Here is a 23490-nt window from a genome sequence, read left to right on the forward strand (position 1 = left end):
GCTCGCGTCCGACTCGGCCCGTATAAAGGCGCGCGCCGGCCGAAGTCGAGCACATTCTTCAGCGGACAGCGAAGCAGCAACAACAACTCACTCACTTATCAGCAACATGTCAGGACGAGGCAAAGGCGGAAAAGGCTTGGGAAAGGGGGGCGCGAAACGACATCGCAAGGTTCTGCGCGACAACATCCAGGGTATCACGAAGCCCGCGATCAGGCGTCTCGCTCGACGGGGCGGCGTCAAACGAATCTCCGGCCTTATCTACGAAGAGACTCGCGGCGTGCTCAAGGTCTTTCTCGAGAACGTGATTCGCGACGCGGTCACCTACACCGAACATGCAAAACGGAAGACCGTAACCGCGCTCGACGTCGTCTACGCTTTGAAGCGCCAAGGGCGAACGCTGTACGGCTTCGGCGGTTAGGCGGCGGGCCACGCAGGCGACAGCAACACAATCGGCCCTTTTCAGGGCCACCCGTTTAACGCAAGAGAGAGTTACTTAGACCGGCACGCCGGGCGATGTTTTTTTCGCCGCCGAATCGACTCGCCTTCCCGGCCTCGCTCGGCGCCGTTTCATTGGCGCTCAGCGGAGCGCGCTCATTGGCCGCGCGCCGGCGCGCCAATTCTTCGACCAACGGCAAGCGACGCAGTGGCAGTATAAAAGGCGCTTCGAACCGAGCGACGACATCAGTTTCAGTGGAACGTCGTCGCAGTAAACAAGCAGACCAAGCAAAATGCAAAGAAATGGCAAGAACCAAGCAGACAGCTCGAAAGTCGACAGGAGGCAAGGCGCCTCGCAAGCAGCTCGCCACCAAGGCCGCCCGCAAAAGTGCGCCGGCCACGGGCGGCGTCAAGAAGCCCCACCGTTATCGACCGGGGACAGTCGCGCTGCGCGAGATCAGGCGTTACCAGAAGTCGACCGAGCTGCTCATTCGCAAGCTGCCCTTCCAGCGACTCGTGCGCGAAATCGCGCAGGACTTCAAGACCGACCTCCGCTTTCAGGGCAGCGCCGTGATGGCCCTGCAGGAGGCCAGCGAAGCTTACCTCGTCGGTCTGTTCGAAGACACCAACTTGTGCGCGATCCACGCCAAGCGCGTGACCATCATGCCGAAAGACATCCAGCTGGCCAGGCGAATTCGAGGCGAGAGGGCCTAGGCGAACGCAGCAGCGTGCCGCACCACACAAACGGCTCTTTTCAGAGCCACCCGTTCAACAAGAAAGAGTTCCGAGTAACGTCGGCCGGCGCCGCGCGATTGGCCGACCGGCCGTGCGACGTTTTTTTGCCGCCGAAGCGACCCGCGCTCTCGGCCTCGTTTCGAGAAAGCTAGCCGGTCGGGCAAAAGAGGGAAACCCCCCACTGGCTGCGACAGGCAAGAGAGAAAGAGGCGCGCCGATCGGCCAGCGCGACGTTCTTTTGCCGCCGAAGCGACTCGCGCTCTCGGCCTCGTTTCGAGAAAGCTAGCAGGTCGCGAAAAAAGAGGGAAACCCCCCACTGGCTGCGACACAGCGAGGAGCGGCGGTTGGTTCGCGCACGTGTGTTTGCCAAAAATTGGCAACGAGGGCGCGGCGCAAAATGACGACGAAAACATTCGAAGTCCGGGCATCTCTCTGCAATTCTGTTCGGGTGGCTCTGAAAAGAGCCGTTTCGAGTTTTTTCGTTCGCGCCGTCGTCGTTGCTCAGGCCTTCTTCGAGGTCTTTTTGGGCAAAAGCACGGCCTGGATGTTGGGCAGCACGCCGCCCTGAGCGATCGTGACGCCGCCGAGCAGCTTGTTGAGTTCCTCGTCGTTGCGAATGGCCAGCTGCAAGTGGCGCGGGATGATTCGGGTTTTCTTGTTGTCTCGCGCGGCGTTGCCGGCCAATTCCAACACCTCGGCGCTCAAGTACTCGAGCACGGCGGCCATGTAGACAGGCGCGCCGGCGCCGACGCGCTCCGAGTAGTGACCCTGGCGGAGAAGTCGATGCACGCGGCCGACGGGGAACTGCAGGCCCGCGCGCGACGAGCGGCTCTTCGGCTTTGCCTTCGCTTTGCCTCCGGCGTTTCCTTTACCTCGTCCTGACATGTTGATTCGTAGTTGCGGTTGGTGCTTCAAAGTAAGACTGTGAGGCCGTCGCCGCTCGAGTCGCTTTATATATGCTGCAGTTTTGCGCGCGCCGACCGGTCGTCGACCAATCGCGCGGCGCGCCCGACTGCGATTGGTGCCCGCTCGACTGCGATTGGTGCCCGTTTCGATAGCCAATTTGCATAAGGGAAAGCCCCCCGTTGTTTCGTATGCGCTGCAGTTAGCGCGCGCGTCGACCAATCGCGTGGCGAGCGCCGCAACTCGCTAGACTGCGATTGGCGCCCGTTTCGATGGCCAATTTGCATAAGGGAAAGCCCCCCGTGGCGAAGGCGGCGGAACGCCGATTGGCCGTTGCCGAGTCGCTCGAACGGCTCGCGCGCCTGCGATTGGCCGGCGCTTCGAGTGCTCATTTGCATAGCGGCGGCTTTAAAAGCGAGCGCGCCGACCAGCCGCCACACTTAGCTCGCAAACCCACCACAACCGCGACAACACGATGGCAGCATCTAAAGGCACGAAGAAGGCAGTCAAGAAGGCCGCGCCGGCCGAAAACAAAAAGAAGCGACGCGCCCGCCGAAAGGAGAGCTTCAGCATCTACATTTACAAGGTGCTCAAGCAGGTGCACCCCGACACCGGCATCTCCAGCAAGGCGATGAGCATCATGAACTCGTTCGTGAACGACAAAAATATAATAATAAAATATAATAATAACAAAACAATTAAAAAAAAAAAATTTACGCATTTTTGACTTATACTTTAACATTTTACTTAAATTTTCAACCAATATTTTTTACTTTAATAGACAGCGAAAAGGACGATTTTTGACGGCGACCAGAACGCTATTTAATTATTCAAGCGTTTAATTCACACTGATTCGTTATTTTATAAAAAAACTAAAATAATGATTAAACGCTATTTAGCTAGAGTTAAATCTTCATTTTAAATAGCAACATACAAAATAATAATACCAACAACATATTAAAATTTCAGAAAATTTAATCTTTAAATTTTAATAATAAAATATATTAATTAGTAATTAGTGACATTTAAATGTCGTAAATAGGAGGTTTGCGATTCGTTGGGATAATAACAAACATACTAAAAATTTAGAACTTTTACTTTTAAAGAACAAAAGTTATCGTCTTTCAAAATTCGGTCAAATAAGAATAAAAACAATAATAACAAACTTTAAATTTTATTAAACAAATACTTATTAATTAGTAATTAGTAACAAAAATTAAAATTTTAATTCATTTTTGATTTACCAATATCATGATTTACAAATGGCCAAGATTTAAAAAATAAATAACAATCTTTAAATTTTATTAAATAAACACCTATTAATTAGTAATTAGTGATAAAAATTTAAATTTTAATTCATTTTTGATTTACCAATATCATGATTTACAAATGGCCAAGATTTAAAAAATAAATAACAATCTTTAAATTTTATTAAATAAACATCTTTTAATTAGTAATTAGTGATAAAAAGTAAAATTTTAATTCATTTTTGAGTTACCAATATCATGATATACAAATGGCCAAGATTTAAAAAATAAATAACAACATTTAAATTTTAATAAATAAACACCTATTAATTAGTATTTAGTGAAAAAAATTAAAATTTTAATTCATTTTTGAGTTACCAATATCATGATATACAAATGGACAAGATTTAAAAAATAAATAACAATCTTTAAATTTTATTAAATTAACACCTATTAATTAGTGATAAAAATTAAAATTTTAATTCATTTTTGATTTACAAATATCATAATATACAAATGGCCAAGATTTAAAAAATAAATAACAAACTTTAAATTTTAATAAATAAACACCTATTAATTAGTAATTAGTGATAATTAAATGTTGTAAATAGGAGAATAAAAACACAATCTGATAATAAACAACATACTAAAATTTTAAAACTGTAAATGTTCACAAACAAAAGTTATGTTAACTCAAAATTTACAGCTTATAAGACACTGGAAAAGATTAATAATAATAATGACAATAACAATATGTTTCGAAATCTAAGATTTTGAACCATAATAAATACACTGACAATAACAATATATTTCGAAATCTAAGATTTTGAACCATAATAATAATAAATACACTGACAATAACAATTTGTTTCGAAATCTAAAATCTATCGAATAAATGTTATTTGCGAAATATTATGGAGATTCAATAAAATTTATCATTTGTATCAACATATTTTGTCGATAAAAATGTAAAATTTGATTTTTAATACAAAACAAGCAATTACTATTATAAACAACCAAAAATTTATTTTTAACCTTTTTTCGAGTAGAATCATAATATCATAACAAATAATTCAATAAACAAATGTTAAAATATATTTAAAAAACAAAAATAAACTTTTACAGACATTTTAGTTATATTTTTAACCAATATTTTTTACTTTAACACGGACAGCAAAAAAGACGATATTTGACATCGACCAGAACGCTATTAAATCATTCAAGCGTTAAACTCACAATGATCCATTATTTTATAAATAACCTAAAACAATTAAACGATATTTAGCTAGAGTTAAATCTCCATTTTAAATAGCAAAATACAAAATAATAATACCAACAACATATTAAAATTTCAGAAAATTTAATCTTTAAATTTTAATAATAAATTTCTATTAATTAGTAATTAGTGATAATTAAATTTCGTAAATAGGAGGTTTGCGACACAATAGGATAATAACAAACATACTAAAAATTTAGAATTTTTAATTTTAAAGAACAAAAGTTATTGTCTTTCAAAATTCTGACTAGTCAGAATAAAAACAACTACATTTATTTGATAAATAAAATATGGTTCGAAATAATTTGATTATGTTTAGCATAAATTTTAATAAATGAAAAAAGATATGCGTAAACATTTACTAAGACTATTACATATCTTTGATTTTTAATAAACAAACAAGCACTTAAATATATTATACACAAAAAAATAAGTATTTTACCCGAGTTTTAAGTTGTTAATATTAGGACACATTAGACTAAATTTTAAATCTCTAAAGTTGATTTTTGATTTTTAATAAATAAACAATCACTTACATATGATAAATAAATAAAAATTATTTTTCGAATATTTTTTTAACTACTTATATTATAAAATACATTACATCAAATTTTGAATACTTAATATCAAACTTTAAATTCAATTAAATAAATAATAATTTTAATATAATAAACAAACAAAAATTAAATTTTTTATTTATTTTTCAGTTACTGCCATCGTGATATACAATATACCAAGATTTAAAAAATAAATAACAAACTTTAAATTTTAATAAATAAACACCTATTAATTAGTAATAATAAAATGTTGTTAATAGGAGAATGAAAACACAATCCGATAATAAACAACATACTTAAATTTCAAAACTGTAAATGTTCACAAACAAAAGTTATGTTAACCCAAAATTTACAGCTTATAAGACACTGGAAAAGATTAATAATAAAAATAATAATAATAATAATATTGACAATAACAATATGTCTCGAAATCTAAGATTTCAAACCATAATAAATACACTGACAATAACAATATGTTTCGAAATCTAAGATTTCGAACCATAATAATAATACTGACAATAACAATATGTTTCGAAATCTAAGATTTCGAACCATAATAAATATATTGACAATAACAATATGTTTCGAATTCTAAGATTTCGAACCATAATAAATATATTGACAATAACAATATGTTTTGAAATCTAAGATTTCGAACCATAATTATTTGATATGTAAAAGCTTTATTTATGTATTCTCAAAAAATGTATTAACGTATATATTTACATAGAAAGCTTAGATATGTGAATTTTAGGTACAAAATGTTTGTTATTATTTAAAAGTATTTTTATTTATTTAAAAATAGTTTAAACGAATACTAAAAAAAAAAACTGGAAAATAAAAAAAAAAAATTAAAATGGGGCGCCGTCATGCGGACTTATGAAAGCGCGTTGTGGGGCGCCGTCATGCGGTGCCAAAAAAGCGCGAACAGCGTGGCGAAAAGTAGGAAGTTGATATTTGGGACTTCCAAGATTTAAAAATGGTGATTTAATACAAAATCGCTGTTTAAATTGTTAGTTTTTGGTAAATATAAACTAAAAATCGTTAATAGAGTAACTTTAAAGCGTTATTACAATGTTTTTTTATAAAATTATTGACAAAAAGTTACGTAAAATTGATAAACAATTTGTCCGTGTGTTGCTATTGAAACCCAGAAAAAGGGAAAAATTATACTAAAATGCAACTTTTTCCTATTCGTAGGTTTAAAATATACATATTTTAAGCTTAATATAAAATAGAAAACTTCTTTGTTGGATACTTTTTGGCTTTTATGCAAAATGAGTGAACAAGAAAAGGAGGGGTTTCCCCCTATTAAGGAGAGCGTGTTATCAACGGATCCACAACATGGGGTAAAATAATTTAAATAAAAAAAAATCATGTAAATTAAAAGAATGACCATTTTTATCGAAAATTCATAATTTGGCTTTAACTTGCCAATTAATAACTGTTTATTATCTCTTTATCTTGTGTGTTTCAGTTTTACTTTTGTTTTTGTATAAGACGAATGGGCTACTTAAACATAGAGTAACATCAGTTGTTACTCTGACCCAGTCTCGAGTTGCGTAAGTTATACTGCCGATTAAGTGCTGGCTCAGCAGAAGTTTACACCGTTTATAGCGCCTTACTCAAGGGTGCTACAACATGAGACCAATGAGGATTGAACCCACGACCTCATATGTGGTGTAGCAAGTGTTCTTACCACCACATCACGCTGCCAGTATTAATTCTCAATTTGCATTTTCAACATTTCCTCAGATTGCCCAAGGCAATTTTAGTATAACGAAAACTGTAAAGGCCAGGGTATCAAATATATAATCCTATGTTCAAGTCATAAAGTGCTGTTTCTATATCGAGGATACATATATAATTTAAAACATTATGTTATATTAAGGATACTTCAACAGAAGACGCTTCAATGGAAACTGAAAGTCAAAATGTCGATGAGAAACAGCAAACCGAGGTTTTAATTTATTTTTTGTTTTGTGGTTTTATTAAATTAATATTTAAAACAAATTCAAATAAGCTATATATAGAAATCTCCTTTTTGCCCTTAGCGCAGTTGTATTAAAACCGTTTTCTTAATTGATCATAGGTTTTTAGTATCCAAGGTTTAAGGAATTCTACATAATTACTTTTTTTAATTTTAAGAAGACCAACTTTATAATCTGATTATGGTTTTTTAATATCAAATTTTAATAATCAGAAATAAATGCAATAATTGCTAATAAAACCTTTTAAATAAACTTGAATATATTCCCCTACCCCTACTCTGCTTACCCTTACCTCTATTAACTAGATTTTGTTAACTAGACTGCTAAGTTAAATTATTGATAATTTTTATTTAAATACCACAGCCATTTTATTACCTCAAAATACCAAAGTAGGTAATATGCATACATTGTCAGCTATGATTTTATGTTTTTTTTAATTGTTGCTTGTTTTCTTAGTCTAAAGAAGCAGAAGCACCTGTAGTTGAATCTGAGGAAAAAATGGAAACAGAGGAAGAGGTGGAAAAAGTCAAGAAGGTTGAACAGCAATGTGAGAAGAAGGCGGGAGAAAAAGATAAAAGAGAAGAAGTCCAGAGCGAGGAAAAGGTGGAACAAATAAAAGAAGTCGAGAAGAAAACCGAAGAGAAAGAGGAAAAAGTTAAGGAAAATGAGAATAAAGTCGAGGAAGTAAAGGAAAAAATTAAGGAAAACACAAAAGAAGATGAGGATCAAAAAGAGAAAACGGTGGAAGAGAATATGATAAGCAGAGAAAAAGAGGAAGAAACGAAAAGTTCAGAAGAGAATGTGGAAAATGAAAAAGATGAAGAAGAAAAGAAAAGTCCAGAAGACAATGAGGAGAGTGCAGAACTTTCAAAAAGTAAATTATCATAAAAACATTTGTTTTACATGAATTTTTTTTATTTTATAAAAATATAGCCTATATTTAAACAATAATTTATTTAAAAAATTCTTTTTTTTTACAAAATCAAAACGAAATTTTTAAATTAAAATCTTTATCTTAGGTGAAAAGAAAACTTCTAAAAGTTCAGGCAAGCTGCCTGACAAGCGGACTCCAACAGTCGAAACACGCCAGAAGTCCAAACGACCACGCAGACACATTTCGACCACATCTGGACATTATGAGTAAGTATAAAATTTGGGTTGGCTGTGGTAGTTTAGTGTAATATTAAGCATATTGCCAGATAATTAAATTGCCAATTGGTTTTGACCTTAGCAGAAGTTTATATCGCTTATAACATTTTCCTTTTTTTTTCTTTATCTTCGATGTGGAAAGGTTAAATGTGCGACCTAAACATAGAGTAACATCAGTTACTCCGACCCAGTCTCGAGTTGGGTCTGCCTTTAGCAGTTTGGGATATTATATAGATTATAATTGCCTGATAATTAAGCTGCTGATTAAGTGCTGGCTCAGCAGGAGTTTATATCGTTTATAGCGCCTTACTCAAGGGTGCTACAGCATGAGAGCAGTGGGGATTAAACTCACGTCCTCATGGTGTTGTAGCAAGTGTTCTTACAACTACACCATGCTGTCGGTAAACTTAAGGGCGCAATGACATGAATGCACTGGAGATCAAACCTAGGACTTTATGTAGTAAAACCAAGTGTTTTAATTACTGCATGTTGTTGAATACTAAAGAAAAAAGTACAAATATCATTATATATTTTAGGTATGACATTTCAACTATCCCAGCTACATCAAGCCCAAATAATTCTGCAAAAAAGCTGAAAAAAAATGAAGCCGGCACAGATAACCAACAACTAACTCCCTATTATGTTAAAGGAGATGTCTTGGCTGTAAGGAATGAAGATGGTAACTTTGTTGTTAAGTTTGGTAGATGTTTTTTTACAAGATTTAAATAGTTTTCTCTACACTTCTATAAATTCAGATTAGTATTGGTTATCTTGACCCATTTTGTAGTTGCTTTTACCAGTTAATAACAAGCATCTACATGAAAGCAGTAGGAATTGAACACAAGACCTTATGTAGTGAGGCCACTTTGGTGTAGTGGGTAAAACATAGAATGTCACACCTTAATTTTATTGGTTCGATTCCTATTTTTTAGGGATAAAAACTTTTAAAAAAAATAAACACTGTGCTTATTAATTTTTTAGGTGGATTTTATTTGTGCATATGCCCTAATAATATCTTTACCGTCAGCAAACCATTTAAAGTTCAATGGTTAGACAAATGCAAGGAGCCAAACATTTTCAAGCGATCCTACTTTGATTATTTGCATTTTAATTCTGTGCTTTACTCTGGCGTTGTGCTGAAAAAAATTGAGAATAATGAGTTTGAGCTTCCTGAAGTAAGGGCAAAATTTTTGAAATATTTTTTCATTATTTTTATTCTAACTATATTTAATTATTTTTAACAAATTTAGATAATTTTTTACCTTTTTCTTATTTTTTTTCTAACAAATTTTATGAATGTTTATTTAATTAATTTTTTTTGTCAGGTTCGAATTCAGATAATTTTTGAAATTCTTTTTTTTAAGGAATTCTAATTTTTTTTATTTATTTTTTTCAGGCTCAGGTAAAAAAGATTAACCATAGATTAGAAAAATCACTTCGTGGTGAATCTGAAATTTCCTCGGATTCCGATTCTGGTGAAAACGACGACAAGAAAATGACAAATCTAAAAAGGGCTGCTAAGCAAAAAAACACAGGTAGTATAGTAAGCTTTAATTTTGAAGTCAACAATCACTTTAATTTGTACAATTTGAGACTGGGTAAAATCCTGGCATGATATAATATCATTTTTATGTATATTTTTATCCTCGATGTGGGAATTCCAATTTTACGAGCATTGTAGGGTAAAATTTATTTTTCTTAGTCTTACGTTCTTAAGTTGCCTTTTACAGTTTATAATATTGTTATAAATTTAAACTGATAAATAAACTACCGATTGCTTTTGGGCTTAATAGGAATTTATAGTGGTTTACTCAAGGGCACTAAACATTGAATCAGTGGGGATCGAACCAAAGACCTCATGTTGTGAAGTGAAAGGTTTTACAAGAGGCAACTTATCAATAGTACTGTATTTGTTTTTTCTAATGTTTTTTTTTATTAGATTGGGAAAATACTGAAGACAATAATCAAAATATTTCAATTACTGCAAAAGTGGCAGCTGAACAAAAAACCGGAAAGGTAAAAATGCTTTTTTTAAAGGGATAATAAGTAATTCTTTAAAAATGTATTTAATAAAATTTTTGTAACTAATAATATATAAATTATATATAATTTTATTGTTAGCGAAAAATTACAAAGGAATTTGATTCCACTCGAAAATTGGGGAAGATCCAATTTCACGGTTCAGGAAAAACCCCCAAAAGAAAAAACAAATTTGAAATTGGACAAAACGTTAAAATCACGTCGCCCAAAAAGTCTTTAGATGTAGGTTAAATAATAAAAAAATTGGTAAATTTTTTTTTTCTGGTTGATAGCCTGCCCTAACAGTGGCATTTTAGATGTCAACACTTAGCTAATATTTGCCGGCGATAATTTACCCATACACCACAAAATGGCAGTTTTATTTATTTTAAAAGCATATAAATTGAACTTACCTTTATAAAGATGTACTTACCACTTAATTATGGGGTTTTTGATTTGATTCGCACTTCTGGCGAGTTGTACTTGCAATAGTCTTAAATTCACAGTTTCTGTAGTTGATTCTCACTGCTAGCAAATATTAATTTTTATTTAGATAAAAACTGGGGAATCAGGAGCTGTTGCAAAGAGAGGAAGACCAAGAAAGTCAAAAGAGGTAAAAACAAGTTTTTGTTGGGGCCGAGGGGGGTAAACAAACAAAAGAAATCTTTATTTTAAACAACTTTGCACTACCCATTAGTCATTTTGTTTTGTACTGTTATGTTAAAATCTGTCTTTTTATTTTAGTTACCCAACCATATATTAACTCAAAATGGCCCAATATTAACTCATATTATGTTAAATTAACTCAAAGAAAGCACTCGTGTTATCTCATTATGCAAAATTACTCCAAAACGGTCCCATATTATTCCAATTACATAAAGCTATCCCAAAAAAACTCTACATTTTTTTTTGTATATATTTATCCTCGATGTGGGAAAGTCGAATGCGCGACCTAAACATGAAGTAACATCAATTACTCCGACCCAGTCTCGAGTTGCCTGTGGCAGTTTGGGATATTATAGATTATAAATGCTTGATAATTATGCTGCTGATTACGTGCTGGCTCAGCATGAGTTCATACCGTTTATAGTGCCTTACTCGCAGGCGCTACAGCATGAGATCAGTGGGGATTGAACCCACGACCTCATGTGTGATGTAGAAAGTGTTCTTACCACTACACCAAGCTGTAGAAAGTGTTTTTACCACTACATGTAGAAAGTGTTCTTACCACTACACCAAGCTGTAGAAAGTGTTTTTACCACTACATGTAGAAAGTGTTCTTACCACTACACCAAGTACATTTACCCAACATTGTTAAATTTATTTTATTATGTTCAAGTAACCAAAAATAATAAATTTTTACAGATAATCAGCAATCAGGGGGCAGTCCACTACATGATAAACCCTGATGTGGTTCAACAAATGCAACCTCATAAAAGTAACGAAAATCTTATTCCCAACCAAGCTATCGATATTTCCTTAAAGGACCCTGCATTCGAACTGAGGTTATTTTGTTTTCGAATTAAAAATAAAAATTTTAACAAGTATATAAGATTTACAAAAACAAATTTTGGGTTGTTATTTTGGTTTGGTGTTTATTTTTCTGCATTTGTTCAAATTTTTTTTTTTTTAATTATTATTTTTTTAAATTTTAGGCAAAGTAATAGTTATTTGCCAAATGACAAGCTGGCAATTAGATCCTCAATATTACAAGACATTGATCAACTGGATATTATATTTAACGACATTTCTGCTATACCACAGGTTAGATTCAGCTAAGTTTTGCATTTTCAAGTTTAGTTTTAATTTTTTTGGATCACTTGTAATTTCTGTTCCTTTAAAAAAATTAGAATGTTAATGTAATTTAATGTGAGAACCATGAAAGTAACATAAACAATTATTAGCAAAACTAGTCAAAGGCCTGTCCTAAAGTCAGCAATTAAATTCCCGTTATATGGTTGCAACTTACAATCGATATTTGCTGCTGATAATTTAACTGCGCACCACAAATGACAGTTTTATGTATTTTGTAGGCCTTTAAGTTAAAAATATGTATATATATTTATCATACAAAAAGCTTTATTCACATATAGATAGTGATTTTAGAGCCAGGGTAAATATAGGTTTAAAATATGTAAACGTATTATTCAAAAACTGTAAAAGTAATGGAAAATTTGGTGAGGATTGTGGGTAGCAAAGAGTTTGTTCGAGGACTATAAACTACAAGAGATCCAATTTAATTAAATACAATTTTAAAATGATATATATATTTAATTTAATCTTATAAAAATAGTTTTTGTAGGTTGGAAATTGTTTAAAAAACCTGAAATTTTTTATTTACTCAAAAAAATGATCGAACAAAAATTGTTTTTAGATTTTGTGCAAAACTCGATCGGTCGATCTCGACTTGACCGCATTTCATTATTCTCTTATTGGCGGAAACACTGGATTGATTCGTTGCTTAGCAACCACGCTGTCTCGCTTGGGTGAGTTTGAGGTGAAGTCGAGCGAAGAAATTCCGATAATGTTAAAGGACAGCTGCGACACTCAGTAAATTTTTAAAATTATTTTTTTTAAGTTTTTAAATACAGTATACTTTGGGTCCAGGGTTTAATTCTTACTAGGGTATGTTTTATCATTATTAAGTTAGACTTGGGTTTTTGTTTGCTAATATCGGCTTTTAAATATTGTCTTTGGTTCAAAATTTAAGTTCTTGTTTTGATTTTTTTTTGTTCCAATGTTATGGGTTTATTTACCACTATAAGCATATTGAAACATATCTACTAGATGAAAATTGTAAATTAAATTTATGTGGAAATATCGAATTTTTTTAAAATAAAACTTTAATTTTTTTAGAAATGGATTTAAAGGTGAAGAATTATCGGCTGTGGATATCAGCAAAGGCCTAAAAGAGGGAAATCATGCTTTCTTAAAGGTTTTAAATCTTTTTGAATTTTTAGATAAAAGTTTTCTTTTATTTAATAGTCTACTAGTCGGTATAGTTGGCGTTTTAATTTCCTGTAATTTGGTAGCGAATAAATTTCCAGTGCACCACAAATGGCAGTTTTATTTATTACATAGGCCTATAACTTGGTTATACATATTTATATATATCGTTCACTAAGCTTAATATATATATAAGCTCAATTTAACCTAAATATTTTTTTGTAAGGTTAGAAAATAAAATATTTTTTATTTATTTTTTTAGGACTTAAAGCCAGTTTTTACCTCAGCCAGTGCATTGGCAAAGGACATCGCTTATTTTGCTTGTTCACAAGGATTAAAACCGGAAATCTTACAACTCTTAATTGATGTTTATCCTCAGACGAAAGATGTTGACATGAAGGTAACTATTTTTTTGAAAATATAATAGAAAATTGATTTCAATGTTTGAGTTTTCAAAATAATCAAAAAATTAGCAGCATGGTGTAGTGTTTTTTAAACTGTCCTAAATTCTCTTTGCCTGTGATTGTGCACTGTAGGAAAATCTCCTGCATGATATTTAAGGGGGCTACATAATGGAAGCACCGCAGTGGGGATCGAGCCCAAGGCCTTGTGCTGTGAAGCTAAGTGTCTTGTGCTTGGTTTTGCTACATAAGGTTCTGGTATCGATTCCAACTGCTTACAATCTAAAATGTCCCAACAATTGAAATTAAACTTGATATCTTAGGTTCTCATTGGCTAATTTAAACATGCATTGAAATGCCCGCAACAGGAATTAAACTTTAAACTTTAAGTCCTAGCATTGTTTGGTAATGCTGCAACATGCTAGCAGAAGAAATTGAACTAAGAATATAAGATTTACAAAAAACAAACAATTAACTTAATTTTTTTAAATTTATTTTTAGGAGCTGTTGTTCGATAATATTCATCGAGCTCTGGAAATGGGAAATGTCGAGACTGCTCAGTTTCTAATCAGAACCTCTCGCCACGATGGGAATTCCCCCAAGGAAACCACTAGCAGGGGATTAACCGAGTTGCACGAGTTGGTGTTGTATCTGGTCGAGCCATTACCCCCAGCTTTTACTGTGAGAAAAAAAATGTCAAAATTTTGTTTTATGTGCTACTGCTAATTTAAATGGTACAATAGATAATATAGTTAGTTACGCAATGAAAAAATGACACAACCATTTTTTTTTTCCATTTTTATAGTTTTGTCATAGTTATTAATATTTTATATGGAATTTATATGATAACTTGTTAATCATAAATCTGGCAGTGTGGTGTAATGGGAAAAACACTTGGCCTTAGATCATGAGGTCATTAGTTCGGTCCTCACTGCTTCCTTGTAGCTCAAGAGTAAGGCATAACAAATAGTACAAACTTTTCCAAACCAATCAACAGATTAAATTTTCGGTCAAGATTTTTTTAAATATCGGTTTTTCCATATCGTGAATAAATTATACCAAAAAACAACTTTAAAACATTAAAACTTTTTAGAAAATGTAAAATAATTTTTAGACCTTTTAAAATTCCTAGATTAAAGACGCTAAGAAGAAAAGTGTTGACGTTCATCGCTTACAAGCAGTCCATTGCGCAGCATGTAACCCTAACTCAACCTGTCTTAAACAACTTATAAGTGCAGCAAAGGAATGTCTTAACACTACAGATGGGAAGAATAGAAGACCTATTCATTATGCTGCAGCCTGCACCAGTACCCAGCCTCTAGAGTTTTTGATTAACAAGTAAAAAATTATTTTTCTGTATAAATGTATTTCGTAATTTGGGAAGCTAACTTTATTGCCTATTCATAGGAAAACATTTGTGCCCCGACCCAGTCTTAATTTGACATTGTTACCAGATAAATAACCTGCCAATTGGTTTTGAACTTGGTAGCTGTGGAAATTGAACCGTTCACCTTACAATGTAAAGCCGAATGTTGTAACCACTACATAAAATTGCAGATTTTTTTTAGTACTGGTTGGGGGTTAAGTGTTCACACAGTCTCTAGAGGGGATTAAGTGTTTGGCCAGGATCGTCTTAAGCATCATATTTAGGAGCGCTACCCATTGAAAACGGTGTTGAGCTAAGATATAACATTAAAAATATTATAATTTGTTAAAGGCAACTCATGACTGGATCAGGGTAACAATATGATTTTTTAGTTTTATAGTTTAGTATTTTTTATTATACAATTTTTGCATTTTCAGGGTAAGCATTGAAGAGCAGGATGTAAATGGGATGACCCCGCTTATGATAGCGGCTGAATCGGGTCGCCATAAAAATGTTGATTTGATTTTAAAAACAGCAAGTAATTCACGTGTTCTTGTGATTGTAAACGTAATTGAACGACCAGACCGTAGCAATAGGTCAGCAATACATTACGCAGCTCAGAATGGACATCATGTAAGTTTTTAGAATTATTTTGCTTTTAAATTCCCTTTAGTGGTCAAGACCCAAGGAAGTAGGTTTAAATTTCACTGCTGATAAACCATTCTTGGTAAAGGTTAACCAAGGCGTTATAGATTTAATTCTTATTGTAGCATCATAAATAACAATCTAGGGTTTGATTACAATTATTGGTATGTTTTAGCATCTAAATCTTAGCCAATTTTGAAGTTCCACTGCGTTTTTTGCGACAATATAAATGTTAAACGCTTTTATTTTTAATAAATCTAAAAAAAAGTTACATTTACATCATTTGGTTTAAATAACAAAAATTAAAATACTTTGATATAAAAAAAAACATTTTTAGAGGGTTGTTGAAATACTAGCCAAGTACAAAGCTGACTTGAGCAAACCTCTCAGCGTTTCTAAGGCTCGAGCCACTCCGTTGATGCTGGCTGCGGCACGAGGTCACATCCAGACATGCATGTCACTTATTGAGGTAACAACTTCTGTTGAATTGCCAGTCAACCGTTAGTACTTTGGTCTTTTTTAAGGTTGTAACAATATAAGGATGCGACTAAATCAAAAGTAATCGGTGGATTTGAGTATCTATATATAGCATTTGAACAAACCCTGCTTTGACAGTATAAAAAGTAGTAAGCTTTAACCATTATTTGGACACTTATTGCACTTTATGAGTGTACATCACATCTTACAAATTGTTATTACTTGTACGAGTACTTGGACTCGGATTTGACTTGGGCCTATATTAGTGTGAAGTTCACAAAATTTACATTATATTCTAATTTGAAGTTATTTTTACTGGTATTAAATTTTTATGCCAGTGCCCCCGAATTTTAATTCTTAGAAACACAAATTTAAGGTCTGTATTAAAGACTGCATTTTAACCTATTTTAGCGCTAACTATTAAATCCTGCACACTGTTAATAGTTGTCTTTCAGTTTGCTGTCATATACTTAGGTCATATATATTGTCATTTTGTTATATATACAATTAATTAAAATTTTTCTTGTGTGTTACAGTATGGTGCCAGTATAGAAATACGGGACAAATTGCAAAGAACTGCACTAATTCATGCTGCTATTAATGGACATTATCCCGTTATATCTTATCTGCTTAACAAAGGTATTTAAGTGTGTAGTATATAAAAGTTTATTTAATCAAATGTTGGGTTTAAAACCTTTGGCCTTATAGCATGAGGTCATTGATTCAATTTCCACTGCTTTTATGTTGTAGCACTCTTAAGTAAGGCGCTGTAAATGGTTCAAATTTTTGTAAAGCCCAAGATCAATCAGCAGATTAATTATCAGCAATTATAATGTATAATATCCCAACCTGCCAAAGGCAACTTGAAAGTGGGTCAAGGTGACAAATGAAACTTTATGTTGGGGCCTTCCAACATCGAGGATAAAGCTATACACAACAAAAAAGTGTGTTATACTATGAGCCAAAAGGTATGGTGTTCAAGCTGCACCAACGCCACACTTTTCGCTGTTGTGCTCGGTCTTTACAAAAAGCTAAGACACGTCACAACACCACACTCTTCCCCTATAAAAATAAATTTATTATTTTAAGATGTTAAGAAAAAAATTAAAATTAATTTTTTTCATGAAGGTGCCGATCCCAATGTTTGTGATTCCTCAAACAATTCAGCCATTCACTACTCATCAGCTTATGGATGGTATCATTGTGTTTCTCTCTTGCTGCAAGCCTCAGCCAATCCTGATGTTTATAATGATAGAAAGGTATAGGAAAAAACTTTTTTATGGTGTGATGGTAGAACTGGATTACTGTCATATTGTTTAAAATGATTTTTACTTAACAGACATTTTGCCAAATATTATATGCATAAAAACAAAACTGCATTGATACTGTGACAGTTTTTATTAACTCTCTTCTAACCTTAGCCTTTTTTAAAAAAATGCATCTTAAATTCCTAAAAAAAAACTGGGTAGATTAATTATCCGACAAAGATGATTAATAACATTTTAAACTGTCAAAGTTAAAGCAAGACTGGGATTGAGTAACTCAGGTTACTCTGTGTTTAGGTCTAACATGGACCTCCTTAAATCAAAAAAAATAAAAGAGCACCGGCAGCGTGGTGTTGTGGTGTAGAACACCGGCAGCGTGGTGTAGTGGTAAGAACTCTTGCTACATCACACATGAGGTTGTGGGTTCAATCCCCACTGATCTCATGCTGTAGCGCCCTTGAGTAAGGCGCTATAAACGGTATGAACTCCTGCTGAGCCAGCACTTAATCAGCAGCATAATTACCGGGCAGTTATAGTCTCTATAATATCCCAAACTGCCACAGGCAACTCGAGACTGGGTCGGAGTAACTTATGTTACTCTATGTTTAAGTCGCGCATTCGACTTTCCCACATCGAGGATAAAAATAAATACAAAAAAAAAAAAAATAACACAAAAAATGTGTGAAAATTAACTGATAACCAACAACTAAAAATTGTTTTCTGTTTTAGCATTAAATTTTTATTACATTTTTAAGATGCCTCCAATTGGAGTTGCACTGTTAAAAGATCACCGAGACATTGCTCAACTTTTATCTGATCATCATGCAGATGCAAACTTCCGAGACGAGCGTGGCCGCACTCTAGTGGACAAACTGTTGGTGGACGAAGCGTTGTCATGGAAACTAGTCGATAAAATCACTTATTTGTTGGAGAATTTTAAACCGGAAATTAACGCACAGGATGTACAGGGAATGGGCTCAGTAAGTTTGTTGTGTTTTTTTTATTATTTTATTTGTACTAAGACATTTTTCATAGGGCCCTAAATGAAGTGCTAACTAGTTTCACAAAGTTGTTTAATAAGAAAATTTATTAGTAAGCCTATAACATTTTTTTATGCTGTTAGCTAAGCTATTATGAATTTTCTAATAGCTTTTTCAACCATTTTAAAATGCTTTCTTAAACCGCTTTAAAATGGGATTATGCCTCTTGTGATAGGGATTGCTTATGTTTTTAGTGGTTGCTATGTTGCTGTTGGGTATGCAAATTATTTTGTGGTTTTGTATAAAGTTTTTGAAGCATAAAGTTTTGAATTTCATTATTTCTGTTTTTGTATCTTAATTCTTTTATTTAAAACAACAATTTGGGGTGATTATTAGGACTATAATTCTAGGTTTGGTTTCTTTGCGCCATGAAAAAATGTAAAAATTGTCCATAATTTAAACAATATCGCCTTTCAAACATTTAAATATATTTTTCTGGATTAAATCTTTAAACTCTAAATTTTTCATTAAAATATAGCTTTTAAAATACCACAATGCCAATCAAAAGGTTATTACACAGACTATATCACAATGTTAACAACAACCTAAACAGAACAGCCTAAAATATAACCAAGAAAAGTTTAAAAAAAAATTAAATCTTATTTTATAGATCCACAACCTGTCTTCCAACAGTGTTCGTACAAACAAAAAAGTTGACCAAGAAAAGCAGTCAGTTAGTTTGTATTTGGCTGAGTTATTACTAGACAGAGGAGCTGAATTGAACATGGCTGATTACAGAGGAAGATTGCCACTTTATTTTGCTGTCGAAGACGTAAGATTATATTTAATTTTTGGGATTGAATTTTTTTTTAAAAAGTTTAGAATTTAGCTTTGTTGTTTTAATTTTAAAAAAGTTAATTTTTATGTGAATTAAATTTTTTTTGTTGTTTAAAAAATTAAGTTTAAAACTTCCTAAAATTTTTTCAAGTTTTTTAATAAATTTTTTAAACACAAAATTAAAATTTGATTGGACTGTTGCTAAATTTCTAAAGATTTTTTTCAATTCTTATTAAAAATTTTGAACCTTACTAGATTTCATATTTAAAAACAATTTAAATTACTTCTTTAGATGAACGTTCCATTAGTTGAATTATTTGTGAGACGGGGAACTCATTGTCCTCGTTCTACAAACTCGACCGGAGACAACGTTCTTCACATGATTGCTAAACACTGGCACCAAGGAAACATGGCCGACATTGTGTTTGGACTCGTTAACATGGTTTGTTTTAGTTTTAATATTTTTCAGTTTGTCTGCGTGTTTAAAAAAACAAAAAACAGCCTCGTGGTGTAGTGGTAAGAACACTTGCTACACCACACACGAGGTCGTGGGTTCAATCCCCAATGATCTCATGCTGTAGCGCCTTTTAGTAAGGTGCTATAAACGGTATGATCTCGTGCTGAGCCAGCACTTAATCAGCAGCATAATTATCGGGCAAATATAATCTATAATATCCCAAACACTTGGCTTTATTATGTGAGGAGGTATTATGTGAGAAAACTTAAAAAAAGTCCAATCAGACAATGGTAGGGTTTGAACTCCCAACCTCATGTGGAGATGTTCATCATCTCTTTATACTATTGTCTAGAATTGATTTATGTTTACATATAAACTTATGTTTACATATAGACTTCACAAACTGTGCAAGAATTAGCTGCTAGAAGAAACAAATATGGATTTACCCCATTAATTTTACTTACCAAAGCAATATCAGAGGTAACTTTATGCTTTCTATTTAAAAAAAATGAAAAATTATTTATACCTAAAATTGTAAAATTTAATAATTTTCTAGTTTTTAAAAGGTACTAAATTAAATATACTAAAACGTGCAAGTTCATGTTTTTTTCAAAAAAAAATTGAATATGTTATTTTTTAATGTATATTCTTAAAACAAAATTTAAAATCTCGTCTTCACTGTGCCAACATCAGTTACTCTGGATCGGTCTAGAGTTTCTTTGAGCAATTTTAATATTTTTGATTATATTTTCCTAATAATTAATCTGCTTACTGGTTTTGACGTGGAAGGAGTTTGTACTGTTTATAGTGTCTTATTATGGGCGCTACAGTATGGAAACAAAAGGGATTGAACCCAGGACCTCATGTAGTAAAGCCAAGTGTTCTAATCACTACACCTTGAGAGCTGTTTGTTTGTTTATTATTACTTTTAAACAAAAAACTTATTTTTTGTTTTGTTTTTAGCATGCGAAATCAACTTCTGATTCTTCTGATGTAGCGTCTGCAGAAAATCAAAAATTGGTAAAAAAATGTTTTTTTGATTTTTTGTTTGTTTGATTTGATATTGGTATGGTATAGGATATTAGTTTATATTTGACAGTTTTGGATATTATTAAGCATTTTGCCAGATAATTAACCTACCAATTAGTTTTTAGCTTGGTAGGAGTTTAAACTCCTTATACCACCTTATTTAAGGTTGCTATAACATAAAAGCAGTGGGAATCAAACCAAAGACCTCATGTTATGAAGCCAAGTATTTTAATAACTATACCTTGCCGTCAGTTAAAACAATATCATAAACCAAGAATTACAAAAAAAAATTAATTAAAAAAAAAAAAAATATTTATTAGCAAAAACAACTTGAAGATAATGCCTGCCCACTTATGGAGGCTTTAATTTTAGCGGCAAAATCGGACGTCAGCGCAATTGTTTGTAAAACTCGCAGAAATTACAAAAATATTCAAGATGAGGGAAAGACTGCTGCCCATTATCTTAGCAAGGCTTCTATTGATAAAGTAATTATTATTTTTGTGATAATTTTTAGCTTTTTCTTGAGCAATTTTTAAAATATTAAAAAAAAGTAGTTAAAAATATTTAAAAAAGCAAAATAATAATTTTTTTTTAATTTAATTTTTTAGGAATGCAAAGTATTTGCATGTCTTTTACGTCACAAGCCCCGTTTGGACGTGCTTGATGGACAAGGGTTGTCACCGCTTTTAGCGGCACTTTTATGCCACAACTGGCGTGCTGTACAAATGTTATTGGAAGTGGGAGCCCAACCAAATTTTTGTTCGAACAACAAAAAACATAAATATCCTGCCGCTCCTTTAATATTAGCTGTAGCTAGACATGGGTAAGATATTTTTTGATATTTTAGAATTTTTTTTTGTGTTTACTTTATTTTTTATTTTTTTTGTGATTTGTTTGTCAAAAGGCATTTTAATAAACCAGCAGTGGTTATCGAACCCTTTGCTTTTAGCTTTGTTTTAATTCTTTATTAAAACTACTTTATGCCAGCAGTAGGAATCAAAACTAAAACATTTGCTTTAACTTTTAACAAAATAAACCTACAATATAACTCTAGTTTGAATTAAACCCTGGATTTGGGGGTTTTCGAGCTTTAAAAAGAGGCAACATACAGCATGTTCGCAGTGGAAATTAAACGTAAATAAAGTAAATGGAAAAAAACAAGCATCACTTTACAATCTTACATAATGTAACTGTTGTTACTCTGACCCAGTCTTGAGTAACTTTGGCAGTTTGGGATATTATTGGTTCTGATGGTCAGTTTTCTCATTTGTTGTTTTGGTTCGACAGAAAATTTTACCAGTTACAGCACTTTACTGGAAGGTGCCACAACATAAAAGCTGTTGGAATCAAACCCGGGGTCTCATGATGTAAGGTTAAGTGCTCTAACCAATACACACTCGGATTTATTTTATTTCTTGGATTTAAATATATTGTTTTGCATATAAAGGCCAGGTGAGAAGAGTTTGTTGCCGGCTATAAGGTCGTTGTTACGAACAATTTCTGATATCAAACAAGTTTCTTGTGACCCAAGGAATGGAAGATCAGCGCTGATGTATGCAGTAGAAAAGGAAGAAGGTAAATAATTTTAAAAAGGAAAGAAAAAAATGTAAAAATAAATTTTTAAAAGTAAAAAAAGTTATTTTAAAATCTATAAATATATATTTTTTTTATTAACTTAAAGTGTTAGGTTTTCTGTATTAATATGGGTAAGAGTGTGTTGTATCATGTTAAAGTTGTCTGTAAACAATGGCTCATTGGTGAACAGTGTGGCATCGGTGAGGCTCAAACTTAAAACCATTTGGTTTGTAGGCTGATGCCATGACCGGTATACCACGCTTTCCGAATCTTTATTTTAATGTAGTGTAGTAGGCTAATACAAATATTTGTATGTCCAATTACTAGACCTTTAAAATGAAATAAAAGGCATTTGTGGTGCACAAATAATGATTATAAGCATGCATTAGTTTTTTTTTGTATATATCTTTATCCTCGATGTGGGAAAGTTGAATGCGCGAGTTAAACATAGAGTAGAGTAACATAAGTTACTCTGACCCAGTCTCGAGTTGCCTGTGGCAGTTTGGGAATTTATAGATTATAATTGCCCAATAATTATAATGCTGATTAAGTGCTGTTTTTACCTAATCACCATATCACCATACTATTACCTAATCACCATATTTAAAATGCAGCAAGTAAGATGGAAAACGACTAGAAATAATAATTTTAAGTTTTATAATTTTGTTAACCAATATTTTTTAAACTATTTTGTCGAATTTTTAGAAATTGACTTGGTAAATGCTCTTCTGGAGAAGCAAGCATCCTTAAGTAAGACCGACTTCGAAGGAAGAACAGCTTTACATCTTGCAGTAAATGCCAGTGGCCCAAGTTCTGCTCTATTTGACATCCCGGACTTGTTAATCGAGAAAGGAGCAAGTTTAACGACTTCCGATCAGTATGGAAGGGTGCCACTGCATTATGCTTACACTAAGATACAAGATGAAGGGTAAGATTTGGAATTGGTGTTTGTTGGTTTAAAATGGTGCGATTATAAAAAAATTGTTTTTTTTAAATTGGTGTTTTATGTAAAAAATTGTGTTTCTGGTTTAAAATGGTGTATATCAAAAATGGCTGTTTTTATCAAAACTGGTGTTTTTTGGTTAAAATTGGTGCGATTATAAATGAATTTTTTTTTTTGAATTGTGGTGTTTTATGTAAAAAATTGTGTTTCCGGTTTAAAATGGTGTTTATCAAAAATAGCTGTTTTTATTAGAACTG

The 23490-nt window shown here is 33.4% G+C and overlaps 4 protein-coding genes across 5 annotated transcripts in view; 3 read left to right on the forward strand and 1 right to left on the reverse strand.

Annotated features, from left to right (window-relative positions):
• Positions 1 to 23490, forward strand: part of LOC145760540 (poly [ADP-ribose] polymerase tankyrase-like) — a 127568-nt gene that overhangs the window by 89795 nt on the left and 14283 nt on the right. The window contains exons 1-30 of one of the 2 annotated variants that reach the window (XM_082574456.1): positions 6362 to 6502; positions 7045 to 7113; positions 7601 to 8018; positions 8164 to 8284; positions 8830 to 8972; positions 9275 to 9468; positions 9690 to 9828; positions 10233 to 10309; positions 10415 to 10555; positions 10866 to 10925; positions 11678 to 11817; positions 11968 to 12076; positions 12687 to 12862; positions 13169 to 13247; positions 13521 to 13658; positions 14161 to 14340; positions 14792 to 14997; positions 15463 to 15658; positions 16008 to 16139; positions 16684 to 16786; positions 17276 to 17406; positions 18168 to 18392; positions 19063 to 19224; positions 19522 to 19671; positions 20080 to 20166; positions 20650 to 20706; positions 21036 to 21200; positions 21324 to 21538; positions 22163 to 22290; positions 22996 to 23218. In XM_082574456.1, the coding sequence (XP_082430582.1) occupies positions 6431 to 6502; positions 7045 to 7113; positions 7601 to 8018; positions 8164 to 8284; positions 8830 to 8972; positions 9275 to 9468; positions 9690 to 9828; positions 10233 to 10309; positions 10415 to 10555; positions 10866 to 10925; positions 11678 to 11817; positions 11968 to 12076; positions 12687 to 12862; positions 13169 to 13247; positions 13521 to 13658; positions 14161 to 14340; positions 14792 to 14997; positions 15463 to 15658; positions 16008 to 16139; positions 16684 to 16786; positions 17276 to 17406; positions 18168 to 18392; positions 19063 to 19224; positions 19522 to 19671; positions 20080 to 20166; positions 20650 to 20706; positions 21036 to 21200; positions 21324 to 21538; positions 22163 to 22290; positions 22996 to 23218 (4436 nt within the window). In that variant the 5' untranslated portion in view covers positions 6362 to 6430. Of the gene's footprint in view, positions 1 to 6361; positions 6503 to 7044; positions 7114 to 7600; positions 8019 to 8163; positions 8285 to 8829; positions 8973 to 9274; positions 9469 to 9689; positions 9829 to 10232; positions 10310 to 10414; positions 10556 to 10865; positions 10926 to 11677; positions 11818 to 11967; positions 12077 to 12686; positions 12863 to 13168; positions 13248 to 13520; positions 13659 to 14160; positions 14341 to 14791; positions 14998 to 15462; positions 15659 to 16007; positions 16140 to 16683; positions 16787 to 17275; positions 17407 to 18167; positions 18393 to 19062; positions 19225 to 19521; positions 19672 to 20079; positions 20167 to 20649; positions 20707 to 21035; positions 21201 to 21323; positions 21539 to 22162; positions 22291 to 22995; positions 23219 to 23490 lie in introns of those variants that run through there. The other variant, XM_082574455.1, reaches the window with a different exon arrangement.
• LOC145759277 (histone H4) lies at positions 106 to 418 on the forward strand. The gene has a single exon (XM_082573061.1). It carries the CDS (start codon positions 107 to 109, stop codon positions 416 to 418), a length of 312 nt encoding a protein of 103 aa, XP_082429187.1. The 5' UTR covers position 106.
• LOC145759100 (histone H3) lies at positions 739 to 1149 on the forward strand. Its single transcript, XM_082572842.1, has one exon. The coding sequence runs from the start codon at positions 739 to 741 to the stop codon at positions 1147 to 1149; it is 411 nt and encodes a 136-aa protein (XP_082428968.1).
• On the reverse strand, positions 1672 to 2055 carry LOC145760477 (histone H2A). Its single transcript, XM_082574377.1, has one exon. The coding sequence runs from the start codon at positions 2053 to 2055 to the stop codon at positions 1672 to 1674; it is 384 nt and encodes a 127-aa protein (XP_082430503.1).

Source organism: Corella eumyota, chromosome 7 (genome assembly GCF_963082875.1).
Source record: "Corella eumyota chromosome 7, kaCorEumy4.1, whole genome shotgun sequence".
Taxonomy (NCBI): domain Eukaryota; kingdom Metazoa; phylum Chordata; class Ascidiacea; order Phlebobranchia; family Corellidae; genus Corella; species Corella eumyota.